Source organism: Tupaia chinensis, unplaced genomic scaffold, assembly GCF_000334495.1.
Source record: "Tupaia chinensis unplaced genomic scaffold, TupChi_1.0 Scaffold144255_1, whole genome shotgun sequence".
In the NCBI taxonomy this organism is placed as follows: Eukaryota; Metazoa; Chordata; class Mammalia; order Scandentia; family Tupaiidae; genus Tupaia; species Tupaia belangeri.
The window spans coordinates 3,907,947-3,921,997 of record NW_006204113.1 but is presented as its reverse complement, the minus strand read 5'-3'; the positions used below and the strand labels follow the sequence as shown (position 1 = coordinate 3,921,997).

The 14,051-nt window shown below is 43.2% G+C and overlaps 1 protein-coding gene across 1 annotated transcript in view; it reads left to right on the top strand.

Moving 5' to 3' along the window:
• Positions 1-14,051, top strand: part of LOC102483356 (cilia- and flagella-associated protein 43) — a 128,591-nt gene that overhangs the window by 52,426 nt on the left and 62,114 nt on the right. Inside the window, exons 11-15 of the mRNA XM_006166408.1 lie at positions 4,092-4,240; positions 5,201-5,304; positions 11,231-11,371; positions 12,390-12,562; positions 13,647-13,799. Coding sequence (XP_006166470.1) covers positions 4,092-4,240; positions 5,201-5,304; positions 11,231-11,371; positions 12,390-12,562; positions 13,647-13,799 — 720 coding nt within the window. The remainder of the gene's footprint in view (positions 1-4,091; positions 4,241-5,200; positions 5,305-11,230; positions 11,372-12,389; positions 12,563-13,646; positions 13,800-14,051) is intronic.

Here is a 14,051-nt window from a genome sequence, read left to right as displayed (position 1 = left end):
TCTTTCCCTTTTGCAAAATGAAAATCTCAATGAAAGACTAAGCATTATACCTAACGTATGAAGATTACAAGGTACAAAAGATACATAGTTCAATGGGATAACAGAACATTCTCCTAAGAACTAAAGATAAAAATTCTTACCTAAAAGATTGTCCAATGTGAAAAGAAAGACACCATCATCTGTGTGACAAATGCTTATACGAGTTCTTTTTTAAAAATACTTAGTTCTGGGACCAGCAATTAGTGTAATGGCTATGTTGCTGGACTTCCATGTAGTCGACCGCGGTTCGTGTCCTGGACCCGGTAGCTTAAACTCAGGCCGAGCGCATGTGGGTACGCACCCAAGATCCCTAGAGGAGAATGGAGGAGAAGGGATTGAGGCATAGCCATCCCCCCTGGGGGGTGATTTCTTGGTTTCTGTCTCTATGTCTCTGTCTGTCTGGCGAGCGTGCGTGCCCTATAGCAAAAACCTTTCCAAAAAACAAAACCAAGCCAAACAATTTAGTTCTTTTCTATTAGAGTTACTAGAACTAGACTAGATCTTACAAGTTCATCTGATCACATCTCTTTTTCTTTGGAGGGGAGGGGGTAAATGCCCAATTACTTTCAGTCATCATGACCTGTGCAAAGCTAGGTGTTACAAGTAGGCCAGGCCTGACTAGGCAGAGTCTGAGGCTGATTTTTCCTATCTGATGCACAAGAAATTGCTTCATGAAAATATGGGGATTCTGTGCTTCTTGCTGTGTTACCTTATTTTGTTCCTAGTGTCATTGGGACTAGTTTAAAAATAGCCTGCGACAAAAATGTTCCCATCACCAGCCTCCCTTTCCGCCTCTCTTTTTCTGTTGCTGCTGCTTTTTTTGTGGCTGGAGCCCCTGCAGCCTTCTGGTGTCTCTGGGGTATGATGTTACTGGTGGAGGCAGGGACAGTCGCTGCACTGCAAGGCCTCGGGAAGGTAGGTGGGCTGCTCACAGTTTTACCAGCATCCACTTGAGATGAAGCACCTGTAGCTGCTCCCTGGGCCCCTTTTCCAATCTGATTGCCTGGTTCAGCTGGCCTTGTCCTATCAGTGCACACGCAGCATTATAGCACAGTTCGTGTGTGCCTTCTCGGAGGCCCAGGTTCTCTGGAACCACTTTTTCCCAGTTGCTTTAAGCGGCAACAACTGCTGGAAGGTTTGTTTTTCTCTCCTCATCATAAACATCCTGGGAGTTTTGGACGAGATCTCTCTAAACATCTAAGCATTCATCATAACATTCCCAACAGTATAGCACTTGTCCACAGAGCTCCTCTAGCTTGTCTGTCTGCTGGCTGGAACTTTCTCTTGTCCTCAAGGCATTCACAACTCTGTTCAGCCGGTTCTCACAATATGCCTTCTCAGAGGAGAGAGTTGTTGGCCAACCCTTTGGTGTATTAATGACTTGCAAGGCTTCCTTGAAACTTCCATTCTGGATAAGACATACCACTTTACAGTGCAGGGTGGCGACATCATCCTTGTTGATCCGCAGTAACTTGTTGACCATTTTGACAGTGCATATAAAGTCGCTGTTCTGGCCATATAGGTTCACTTCGCTCCACAGCGCAGGCACTGAACCCCCCACATCCCAACCTCCCCCACCTCCCCGCCTCCACTTGCCGTCTTGAAAGAGATGAGGGGAGGGGCAGGGCGACCTCTCAATCGTATCTCCTTTTACAGATGAGAGATACATGTTTACTATCACATCCAGTGGCCTTGTTCTTTTTGGCCAAGGATATAGGCACCCTCGGAAGGCCTCAGCAGGGCCAGTGGTAGTGGCACACTCAGCGATGCTGGGGCCATAAGGGAAAGTCCTGGGTTCCCATCTCGAGGTTTTCCTGTGTACACCTGCGTCCATGATCCTGGCCACCCATGGGGAGAATCATGCCATGAAGACCCTATTGGAGATCCCCTCTCTCATTCCCTTGCTAATGAAAGACATAAGTAAACTTAAGAAGGAAAAAACACCATAGCAAACCTTTGTTGAGCTTCAAACCAGGCACGGTTTCTCATGCAGTGCGGCCCACAGTGAGAACTGAAGCTGCTCTTTCCTCACAGGAGGACTCCGCTGCCCCTGCAGTGCTGAGCCAGGTCTCCCCACCTGCATGTGCTGCTGTGCTCCTTGTTTACACAGCAGTCCTTGGGGAAGCCAGCCCAGCATCACAATGGCAAAACACCTGAACATTAGCAGCTTCCTTTCATTTATTTATCTGCTTCAGTTTTTAGGAATAGGGCACATGTGCTTGCCTGAGAGAGATGGAGAGGGAGAGAGAAAAAATGAGAAATCACCCTCCAGGAGGAATGGCCATGCTGCAATCCCTTCTCTATTTTTTTTTTTTGGAGAGGTTTTTGCTATATGGCACGTATGCTCGCCAGACAGAGAGAGAGAGAGAGAGAGAGAGAGAGAGAGACAGAAAGCGAGAAATCACCCCCCAGGGGGGATGGCCACACCACAATCCCTTCTCCTCCATTCTCCTCTTGGGATCTTGGGCACACACGCACACGCGCCCGGCATGAGTTTTAAGTCACCAGGTCCAGGACATGAACCGCGGTCGACTACATGGGAGTCCAGTGACATAGCCATTACACTAACTGCTGGTCCCGTCACCCTTCTCCATTTTTCTCTGGGATTTTGGGCATGCACGCAGACACGCCAGGCCTGCACCTCTCAAGTTGCCAATTCTAGGAATCGAACCGTGCAGTCAGCCCTGTGGGATCCAGCACCTCAACCACCATGCCCTGCTGGCCCTAATATCTAGCTCTGACTAGTGCAGTGTCTTTCCATCAGCTCATGGCTGCCCTGGAATGGAGAACGTCAGCAGGTTATTTTGGAAACGCCACATATATACATTCTCACAACCCCCAAAAGACTGTCTTAGTTTTAAAATAATAATAAAAGCCCACTCAACTGGGAGACTGTGTACATTCTAATGGGGCAGGACACCTGAGGGCTCACCTAAACTTAGTCTCCAGGTGGACGATCTGGGCTGGATTGCCGCATGTCCCTGGCTTCTGTTCTCTGTTCTACAGAATAATGATCTTCTCTGTCCTGACATTCCATGATGTTTTTCAAAACAATCTACAAAGTGTAATTATAGAGGCATAAATCTGATTTCTTTAAAATTATGAAAGCAAATTCATTCTTTTAGACATCATATTCTGTGTAAGTAATTGTGAGATTGAACAGCCCCTGTCATGCATTTCTTTGGTGACTGAACATATGGCCCAGTGATATTTTCTTTTTTTTTTTTTAAAGAATTATTTATTTAATTTTATTTATTTTTTTTTTTTCAATTTGACCAGAGAGACACAGAGAGAAGGAAAGTGAAAAAGCAAGTCGCCAGTTCTGGGACTCAAACTGCGATCAGCTATATAAGAATCCAGTGCCTTAACCACCACACTACCTGCTGACCCCTAGAGTTATTTTCTCAAGACATCCATGGGGGTTGGCAGGTGGTGTGGTGGTTGAGGGCACTGGACTCTCATGTGGCCGACCGCGGTTCAAGTCTTGGACCTGGTGGCTTGCTTTCTCGCTTTCTCTCTCTCTCTCGCTCTCTCATTCTGTCCCTCTGTGATCAAATTAAAATAAATAAAGTTGAATAAAATAATTTTAAAAAAAGACATCCTCAATCAAATCAGCATCCCAGGATCTCCCGTTACTCAATAGATAAGTGCCAATTTTATAAATCAACAACATTCCACAAAATGTTCAAAGGATGCTAAGAATTTATTTTCCATTTCTTATTTTATTTTTCATTCTTATTGGTCTAATCATTTCATAATCATTTAGCTAGATGGTTGGCATAATCATTTCATCATCCTTTTAGGTATAAAAATGAAGCCATGGTTTAAAGCTGAAGAAAGCTCTCTATTTTTGTCATTCTAATTTCAGGAGAAAAGAGTAAGATTTAGAGTCCTGTGACTTCTTATGCAATTGATTCACTCAGGAATGTCAAGTTTATCACTTATAACACCACACAACACTTGCCACTCATTCTGTAGTCTTTTCAAATAAATTGTAGAATTCTTAAGTGCAGAAGAGCAAGCTTCATTCTTCGGGGGTTTGTTTTAAACAGGCAACAGTTCTGGCCTGCTGTCCCTCCTCCCTCTCTGCAGCTGTGGGGACCATGGATGGCTCCATCCACTTCCTCAGCCTACACAACGCAGAGTCCCCGCAGGTCATTCACAAGGCCTTCCTCTCTGAATCGCCTGTTCAGCACCTCATGTAAGTAGCTCTTGCTCCTGGCAGCAGGTTGTGGCAGGCCTGTCTGTGGAAAATTCCTCCAAAGTCGTTGCTTCTTTTAATTTTCAGCTGTACACACTTCATTGATCTTGAATACTAATATGCTCACTCTGTTCAGCATTCAAAAAGTACAGAGATGTATGCAGTGAGGTCTCCCACCTTTATCCTTCAAACACCCGGTTCTCCTGTAGGTAACCTCCGACCAATTTCTTGCATCTCTTTCCAGAGACATTTTATCCATAGACAAGTGATAAGACAACCCCTTCCTTACACACACACACACACACACACACACACACACACATACACACACACTCATTGACTTCAAAAGGTTTTTGGGAAACAGAAGTAAAGTACAAGTTTATTTTGGTGTCAAACATTTTGAAATCCACACGTGATTTACTACTCATAAGAATTTTCCACCAACTTTTGAAGATTCTTCATATGACTAAGTTACAGGGTGCCAGACACTCCCATTGTATTAACTTCCTGAAGTAAATACTTTCATTTTCTCTGTTTTATAGATGAAAAAGACAAGGCACGAAGTTTAAATAACTCCCTCAATATTGCACAGATCGTAAATGGCTAGTGTCAGATGTGAGCCCACGCAGTTGCTCTAAAAGGGAGCGAACCATGTACAATGATTCTGCACCAAAAAAGCTCTTCTGGTGTATCTGATTCACTTAGGGTGTAACAGTTGCCCATCTTTACTGAATCTTGCTGACTGTGTACTTACAAATTGCAAGTATACTCCTTTGACCTAGAGTATAACCATTATCTTGACATGGAATCACTCAGCTTTTTACGGTCAGAGAATATGCAAAATCACAAACCCTTAATATGAGCTGTTTTGTACTTATTTCCATGGTTGTTCAATAAAGTTGTTTATCACCTAACTGATAAAATAAGTAGCGTCTGATAGTCACGTTTCTTCTTTTCTAGTTATGACCAGCGAGGACTGTATCTGTTAGCCGGAACATCAGAAGGAAATATTTTTATTATCAATGCGAATCCTTCAAGCTTATTTCAGATTCTTGGGTTCACAGGTATAACACAGAATGTTTATTAATTTAAAGTATTAATTGCTTGATTCCAAAGAATTTAAGGGTGTAACAATGGAGCTATAGTGAAATAACGGCATATTCTATAAAAGAGAAACATTTAAATAACTGTTCAAAGTTATTTAAAATAATTCACAAATTATGCTTAGAGATATTCAAGTTATCTGTTTGGTACACAGTCAATGCTAAATTAATTGAATTAATTCATAAATTAATTAATAAAATGACCAAACATTATAATGTTACTACAAGAGGAAGTTGGGGTAGTTTCTCCCTGTATTTTTTTAAGAGATAGATTTTTTGCTATAGGGCACATGCACTCACTGGAGAGACAGAAAGAGAGAAAAAGAAAGAAAGAAATCAACCCCAAGGGGGATGGCCACATTGCAATCCCTTCTCCTCCATTCTCCTCTAGGAATTTTGGACACACACGTACATGCACCCAGTGTGAGTTCCAAGCTGCAGGGTCCAGGACTCAAACCATGGTTGACCATGTGGGAGTCCAGTGTCCTGACCACTACGCCACCTGCTGGCACCCCCTGAAATTAAAAAAAGAAAAATCTGATTTCTATTTAATAAAGAGCTAGTTCTTTTCTCTCTGGCTTTAAGAACCAAATATAAATGCATATTTTCACAAAAATACAGTTTTTATCCATACATTTATTTATCCCCGGGGGGATGGCCATGCTGCAAGCCCCTCTCCATTCACCTCTCAGGATCTTGGGCACACACGCACATATGCCCGGTGTGAGAGTTTAAGCCACCAGGTCCGGGACTCAAACTGTGGTCGACTACATGATTGTCCAGCGATATAGCCATTATGCCAACTGCTGGTCCCTCTATACAATTATTTCTAAAAATTACTGAATGCTTACTGGATGCAAAACGCTGAACTTGTATAGTATCAGAGGGAGAAGCAATTAATTCTGCTAGGTGTGAGGAAAGGAGCAGAGGCCAGTGTGGGCACAGGTAAGGGGGCACAGAAAATCCCAAAAGGTGGGATCAGGAGATAGCAGAATGGTTACGTCGCTGGACTCCACATGGTTGACTGTAGTTCAAGTCCTGGGCCCAGAGGCTTGAAACTCATGCTGGGTGTGTGTGTGTGCATGCCCAAAATCCCAAGAGGAGAATAGAGGAGATGGGATTGTGGCATGGCCATCTCCCTTAGGGGGTGATTTCTTGTTTTCTGTTGCTTTGTCTCTCTCTGTCTCTCCAGTGAGCACACATGCATTATAGCAAAAAAAATTCTCAAAAAAAAAAAAAAAAAGGCAAAAGAAAAGAAAATACTGAAAGGAAACTGGAGAAGAAGGGATTGCAGCATTGCCATGCTCCCTGGAGGGTGACTTCTCACTTTCTCTCTCTCTGTCTCTCTGGCAAGTACATGTGTCCTATAGCAAAATTCTCTCTAATTAAAAAAAAAGAAGAAAAAGAAAGAGAAGAAGAAGATACAGAGATTTCTGATAATTAAAATAGTGGGACTGAAGGATTCTCATAGGTGCAGGATGGGGCACATTAGCATTCCAGCTCAAGATAGACGTCTGAGCAAATGCTGTTGGAATGGTAACAAGCCTGGTGTAACAGAAGGTTGCCACAGCAAGATGGCCAATGGCAATGTCTGAAAGATGATGAGGGTCTTGGATCCCATTCCAAGGAGTCTAGAATTTGTTCTGTGGTTAAAGAGACATCACCAGAGGTTTTGAGATGGAACTGACCTGATTCGACTTGGTTTTTAGAGGACAACTTTGGTACTGCTGTGAAGGATAGAGCAGAAAGGCAAGAGAATAGAATGAAAATGGTGAATAGGAAGCTGTAATAGTAGCCAAGGCAAGAGATGGTGATAATTATAACCATAACAACGGCCAGCATTTACTGAGGGATGTCTTACTCTACGACAGCTAGTGTGCTAAGCCCTTGGCATATGTTAACTCATTTCATCTTTAGCTTTTATGAAGTAGCTACTATTACCCTATTTTATAGGTAAGGCAATGAAGCAAATGAGGTTAAATATTTGTTCAAAGTCATGCAGCTAGTTAGTGGCAGAGCCAAGACTCAAACTCAGGAATATGCAAATTCATGCAGAATCGTGGAAAGAGAAAGGAGGGGAAAGCTATGAGAGATGGGATTGGTAGGGCTTGGTATGTGATTATATGTGAAAGGGAGGGATCAGCAATGACCCCCAAATTTCTAGTCAGGATGGTGGGAGTTTATATTGTTATTAACTGGAGAAGTTAATGAGCTCTGTAAGTTTGAAGCCAATAAATTCTTTCTTCATTTGGGGATATGTAGCCTTAGGTTGGAAAATGGAGATAGGTAGGTTAAGGATTAATGAATTATGATATAAGAATTATGGTCTTGAAATCATGGAAAGTGATGAGATGGTTCTAGAAGATAGAGTACAATAGGCCCTGCAGCCCCATGGTAAGGGAGTTGGATACTACGTGACCAAGAGCGATTCGAATCCAAGCCTGCTAGCTTGAAAAACATGCCAAGTATGTGTGCGTGACTGCCCCAAATCCTGACTGATGAATGAAGAAGGGATTGCAGTGTGACTACACCCCACTGGAGGTAGTCACACCTCCCTCTCGCTCTGTCTGTCTCTCTCTGGCCAGCACAAGTACAATCTCACAATAAGAAGAAGAGAGAGAGAAGAAAGAAAGAAAAAGAAAGATGAAAGAAAGAAAAAGGAAGGGAAAAAAGAAAGAAGAAAGAGTGAAAAAGAGGAAGAGAGACAGAAAAAAAGAAAGATAAATGAAGAAAGAAGAAAGAAAGGGGAAAAAAAGAGAAAGAAATAAAAAAGAAAGGAAAGAAAAGAAAAAGAAAGGAAGGGAGGAAGGAAGGAAGGAAGGAAGGAAGGAAGGAAGGAAGGAAGGAAGGAAAGAAGGAAGGAAAGAAGGAAGGAAGAGAAAGAAATCAAGAAGACAGAGTAGTGAGGACAGATGATGGCATAGCACCGAGGTGATGCTCTTCAAGGTTGATCCATGTGAGAAGGTTCTGAGTTCATGTCCATATACCTTCTCAGACTGTGGGTGCACGCTTGCCCATGATCTGGGGCTGGCTGAAGCTAGGACTACGTTGTATCATGAGGACCCCATTGGAGGTATTTGTCTCTCTTTTTGTTTCTCTTGATCATGGAAGAAATTTTGGTTGTCGGACAAGTCATGGTATATTTTTCAATGCAAAAAAGGAAGGCCCCCCAAGTGGATCCAGGCATGGCACACCTTGCAGAGGTAGGATTAGTCAGAGTTCTACAGGAGTGAACTCCTAAAGTCACGTGCATTCATTGCACTCACAACCCCTGCACTGGAGAGGCAGAGATCAGGGTGGCTGGGTTTATCAATACCAGCTGATGGAGTGGGCATGAGAGCAGCCAGGGCAGGCAGAGTGTGCTGAATGAGGAGAGATGACAGACTCAGAGACCACCCTGGCTGTGAAAGAAGTGCCACACCTACCTGGATAATTCTGCCAGTCATCAAAAACATCCATGTCGGGACCAGCAGATGGCATAGCAGTTACATCACTGGACTCGTACATGGCTGACCACAGTTCGAATCCCAGACCCAGTGGCTTGAAAATCATGCTGGGGGGACCAGCAGTTGGTGTAATAGCTATGTTGCTTGGACTGCCACGTAGTCAACCGCAGTTCGAGTCCTGGACCTAGGGGCTTAAACTCACTCCGGGTGCGTGTGCGTGCGTGCCCAAGATCACAAGAGGCAAATGGAGGAAAAGGGATTGCAGTGTGGCTATCCCCCCTGGGGGGTGATTTCTTGCTTTCTGTCTCTCTGTCTCTCTCTGTCTTTCTGGCGAGTGCATACTCCCTATAGCAAAAGCCTCTCAAAAAGCTATGAGAGATGGGATTGGTAGGGCTTGGTATGTGATTATATGTGAAAGGGAGGGATCAGCAATGACCCCCAAATTTCTAGTCAGGATGGTGGGAGTTTATATTGTTATTAACTGGAGAAGTTAATGAGCTCTGTAAGTTTGAAGCCAATAAATTCTTTCTTCATTTGGGGATATGTAGCCTTAGGTTGGAAAATGGAGATAGGTAGGTTAAGGATTAATGAATTATGATATAAGAATTATGGTCTTGAAATCATGGAAAGTGATGAGATGGTTCTAGAAGATAGAGTACAATAGGCCCTGCAGCCCCATGGTAAGGGAGTTGGATACTACGTGACCAAGAGCGATTCGAATCCAAGCCTGCTAGCTTGAAAAACATGCCAAGTATGTGTGCGTGACTGCCCCAAATCCTGACTGATGAATGAAGAAGGGATTGCAGTGTGACTACACCCCATTGGAGGTAGTCACACCTCCCTCTCGCTCTGTCTGTCTCTCTCTGGCCAGCACAAGTACAATCTGACAATAAAAGAAAGAGAGAGAGAAGAAAGAAAGAAAAAGAAAGATGAAAGAAAGAAAAAGGAAGGGAAAAAAGAAAGAAGAAAGAGTGAAAAAGAGGAAGAGAGACAGAAAAAAAGAAAGATAAATGAAGAAAGAAGAAAGAAAGGGGAAAAAAAGAGAAAGAAATAAAAAAGAAAGGAAAGAAAAGAAAAAGAAAGGAAGGGAGGAAGGAAGGAAGGAAGGAAGGAAGGAAGGAAGGAAAGAAGGAAGGAAAGAAGGAAGGAAGAGAAAGAAATCAAGAAGACAGAGTAGTGAGGACAGATGATGGCATAGCACCGAGGTGATGCTCTTCAAGGTTGATCCATGTGAGAAGGTTCTGAGTTCATGTCCATATACCTTCTCAGACTGTGGGTGCACGCTTGCCCATGATCTGGGGCTGGCTGAAGCTAGGACTACGTTGTATCATGAGGACCCCATTGGAGGTATTTGTCTCTCTTTTTGTTTCTCTTGATCATGGAAGAAATTTTGGTTGTCGGACAAGTCATGGTATATTTTTCAATGCAAAAAAGGAAGGCCCCCCAAGTGGATCCAGGCATGGCACACCTTGCAGAGGTAGGATTAGTCAGAGTTCTACAGGAGTGAACTCCTAAAGTCACGTGCATTCATTGCACTCACAACCCCTGCACTGGAGAGGCAGAGATCAGGGTGGCTGGGTTTATCAATACCAGCTGATGGAGTGGGCATGAGAGCAGCCAGGGCAGGCAGAGTGTGCTGAATGAGGAGAGATGACAGACTCAGAGACCACCCTGGCTGTGAAAGAAGTGCCACACCTACCTGGATAATTCTGCCAGTCATCAAAAACATCCATGTCGGGACCAGCAGATGGCATAGCAGTTACATCACTGGACTCGTACATGGCTGACCACAGTTCGAATCCCAGACCCAGTGGCTTGAAAATCATGCTGGGGGGACCAGCAGTTGGTGTAATAGCTATGTTGCTTGGACTGCCACGTAGTCAACCGCAGTTCGAGTCCTGGACCTAGGGGCTTAAACTCACTCCGGGTGCGTGTGCGTGCGTGCCCAAGATCACAAGAGGCAAATGGAGGAAAAGGGATTGCAGTGTGGCTATCCCCCCTGGGGGGTGATTTCTTGCTTTCTGTCTCTCTGTCTCTCTCTGTCTTTCTGACGAGTGCATACTCCCTATAGCAAAATCCTCTCAAAAAAAAAAAAAATCATGCTGGGCATGTGTGCGTGTGTGCCCAAGACCCCAGGAAGAGAATGGAGAAGGAATTGCAGCATGGCCATCCCCTCTGAGGAGTGATTTCACACTTTCTGTCTCTTTGTCTCTCCAGTGAATACATGTACCCTATAGCAAAAAATCTCTAAAAACAAAACAAAGCAAAACAAAAAAAACCCATGTCACTTATATTTAGAAGTCACTCAAAAATCTCCAATAAATTGGATCTAAAAATTTAATGAAGGCGAGTTTATAACTATGACATCTTCATCGGGGAGGTAAACAATTCTTTAAACATACCTATGATCACACGTGGTGTTGATTTCCATTTGTTTTCAGAGGTGAGCAAAGACATTTTACAAATATCCACAGTGTCTCTTTTGGAAACGGACGTAGTGGAAGTGCTGGTGCTTTTCTCACTTCCAGAAACAGGAAGAAGCAGGCTGGAAATATTTACTCTGCCTACATTACTACCACAAGGTAAAGAGCAAACAATGAACGGATTCTGTCCTGGGCTCAGAAGAATCACGGCCATAGTTTTTTCTTCTTCTGGTGAGGCCTTTTTTCCTTCTCTTAGCATGTGTGGAGGCGGAATGGCTACGTTTGTGCATATTTACAAAGTGGAACCAGTGTGGCTGCTAGACATGGGCTTTCCTCTAGACGTGATGACCCACCTGAATCTGCTTTGATAGCAGGGAAAAGAAACAGGATCAACTGAAACTTGAGTAGAATTGATTTGTCATTCATGATGTCTCTCATCTTGTAGCTTTAAGTACACGTAGTGAAATTCAGAGAGATTATAGTGTAGCTACCCTCACTGATAGATATTATAAAGAAAGCTCTCCAGAGAAAAAAGTCATGAGAAAATCGCCACTCTGTTTTAGATGGCAAATGTATTTGGGTAGCAATTTTGTAAATATATGACTACAGACGATAAGAAAGCTGAAAACCTCAAAGTACTTAAACATCTCTGTACTATCATAAGTCTCTTATAGTGATTTATATCTAAGTTCATTGATGAAATTAACCAAGTCCTCTAAAATGATTTTTTTTTCATTATCAATCAGATATGTCTAGTTGAGACTAGTGTTTTTGTTTGTTTAAGAGAGAGATTTTTGCTATAGGGCACAGACACTTGCCAGAGAGACAGGGAGACAGAAAGCGAGAAATCATCCCCCTTGGGGGATCGCCATGCCATAATCCCTTCTCCTCTATTCTCCTCTCAGGATCTTGGGCACGCATGCACACACGTCCGGCGTGAGTTTTGTCACCAGGTCTGGGACTGCAGTCGACTATGTGCAAGTCCAGCAATGCAACCATCATGCCATCTGCTGATCCCAAGACTAGTTGTTTTTAAACTACTTTTTCACTTAATAGCCTCTGCAGTATTACTTAACGTTTTTATTTTGCTTTATCTCATTGCTTATTTTCTTAATAATGACTTTAAAAATAAAATCAATATATAGTGCAAATGATCTCTCTCCTCCAATTCTTACAGTTTCTGCCTCGTTTGCCGATGAAAGAGGGAGGCTGAGAGATGAGTTGATTCACAAGTACCTGTATGAGCTGGAGCACACGTTGTCCTCCGCGGTCTTGGACTTTCAAAGTAACCAAATATTTGGCTTCTGCGATCAAGTGCCATACATCTGTAGCTATCCTCTTCCTGAAGAAGTATGCCAAATCTTAAACATGCTAACGTGTATCCCAGCCGCCAAAATGGACACTTTGCATTAATTAGACATGATCCCTTTGAAAGCTTTAATAGAAAAGTCACGTAACTAATACCTTTTTCATGTTAACATAGTCCCTGTGAGTTAAATATGTATTAGTGTTGCCCGTTAAGCCATCATAAAATACATTCGAACGACCTCACGCTTGCGCTGCATACATCGCACTTACCGCATAAGCACACAGAGAGCACAGTATTAGCTTAGTGCCTTCACGAAAACAATCGCGCAGCAGAAAATCTGCTCCACAGGTGCAAGAGGCGACAGGGCAGGTGATTTTCAATGAGCTTTGTGCCTGAGCCTTATGTAAAATTGCACAAAATAATTAAACTGCATTTCCGGCATTCTTCCATCACTCTGCCATCAAACTCCTCCTGTATTGTGTCAACTCCTGCTGCTCCTACTTGAGCCCTTGGGCCATTCAGTTAGTTTCTCATGGACGACTATTTTCTTGCCCCACGAATACCTAATTCCCTTCCTCTCTAAATGCTCAAACAAAGCCCTTCTCCTCTAGAGTAGCTGGTAGCAGACACACACATTCAGAGAGGAAGCAATGGTTCAGAGCAAGGGGAATTCAAGAAAGTTTCATCAAGGACATAATTTTTGAACTGGACTGTGAAGAACAGGTCCACATTAGACACAGAGAAATACTGGGTGCTGCTGTAGGAGGCTGGGGGAACAGGTGAGGATGGCATGGAGAAGGGCCTTCCAGATAAGAGGAAGGACGTGCAGAGGTGAGAATATTGGCTATTCTGGCTGTGAGCATAAGGCTATATGAAAATAATTAGTAAAAATAAAGTTTGCCGGGGTGGGCTGGGATCTTTAATGACAACTAAGACTGTCCTTAGTCGGCAGAAACTTGCCTCTCTTTAATTCACAAAGATGGAAAACATGGTGCAAACACAGGAGCCCACTTTATTTTGAGTCAGTGTATTTCCAAAGATGACTGTGGTGGATTTGACTGTATATGCATACACATCTGCAAGCTGGAAGGTGCTGCTCACCCATTTTTCTTTCTCTTTCATTAGCAAGAATTTCGAGGTGTTTATGTTCTTAAACCGCACCAAAAAGTGCAAAGCAAACATTATGGACCTGGCATGCTCTGTCTGTCTTCACACGGCTTGTGGCTCATAACAATCGCTAAATGTGGAATTCTGTGCATCCGAGATGTTTATACTTTGGTAAACTCCTTCATTTTTTTTTTTTAGAAAAATTACTGGGTATATATAGAAATCTCATGTGAGGAACAAAGCCCTTAGAAAAGGAATTGGAACTCTTTCTTAAGTAAATTGACTCCACTTTTCTTACCTCCTGTGGGTTTTTTTTTGAGCGTTTTTTGCTATAGGGCGTGTGCACTCGCCAGAAAGACAGAGAGACAGAAAGCGAGAAATCACCCCCCAGGGGGGATGGCCACACCTTAATCCCTTCTCCAC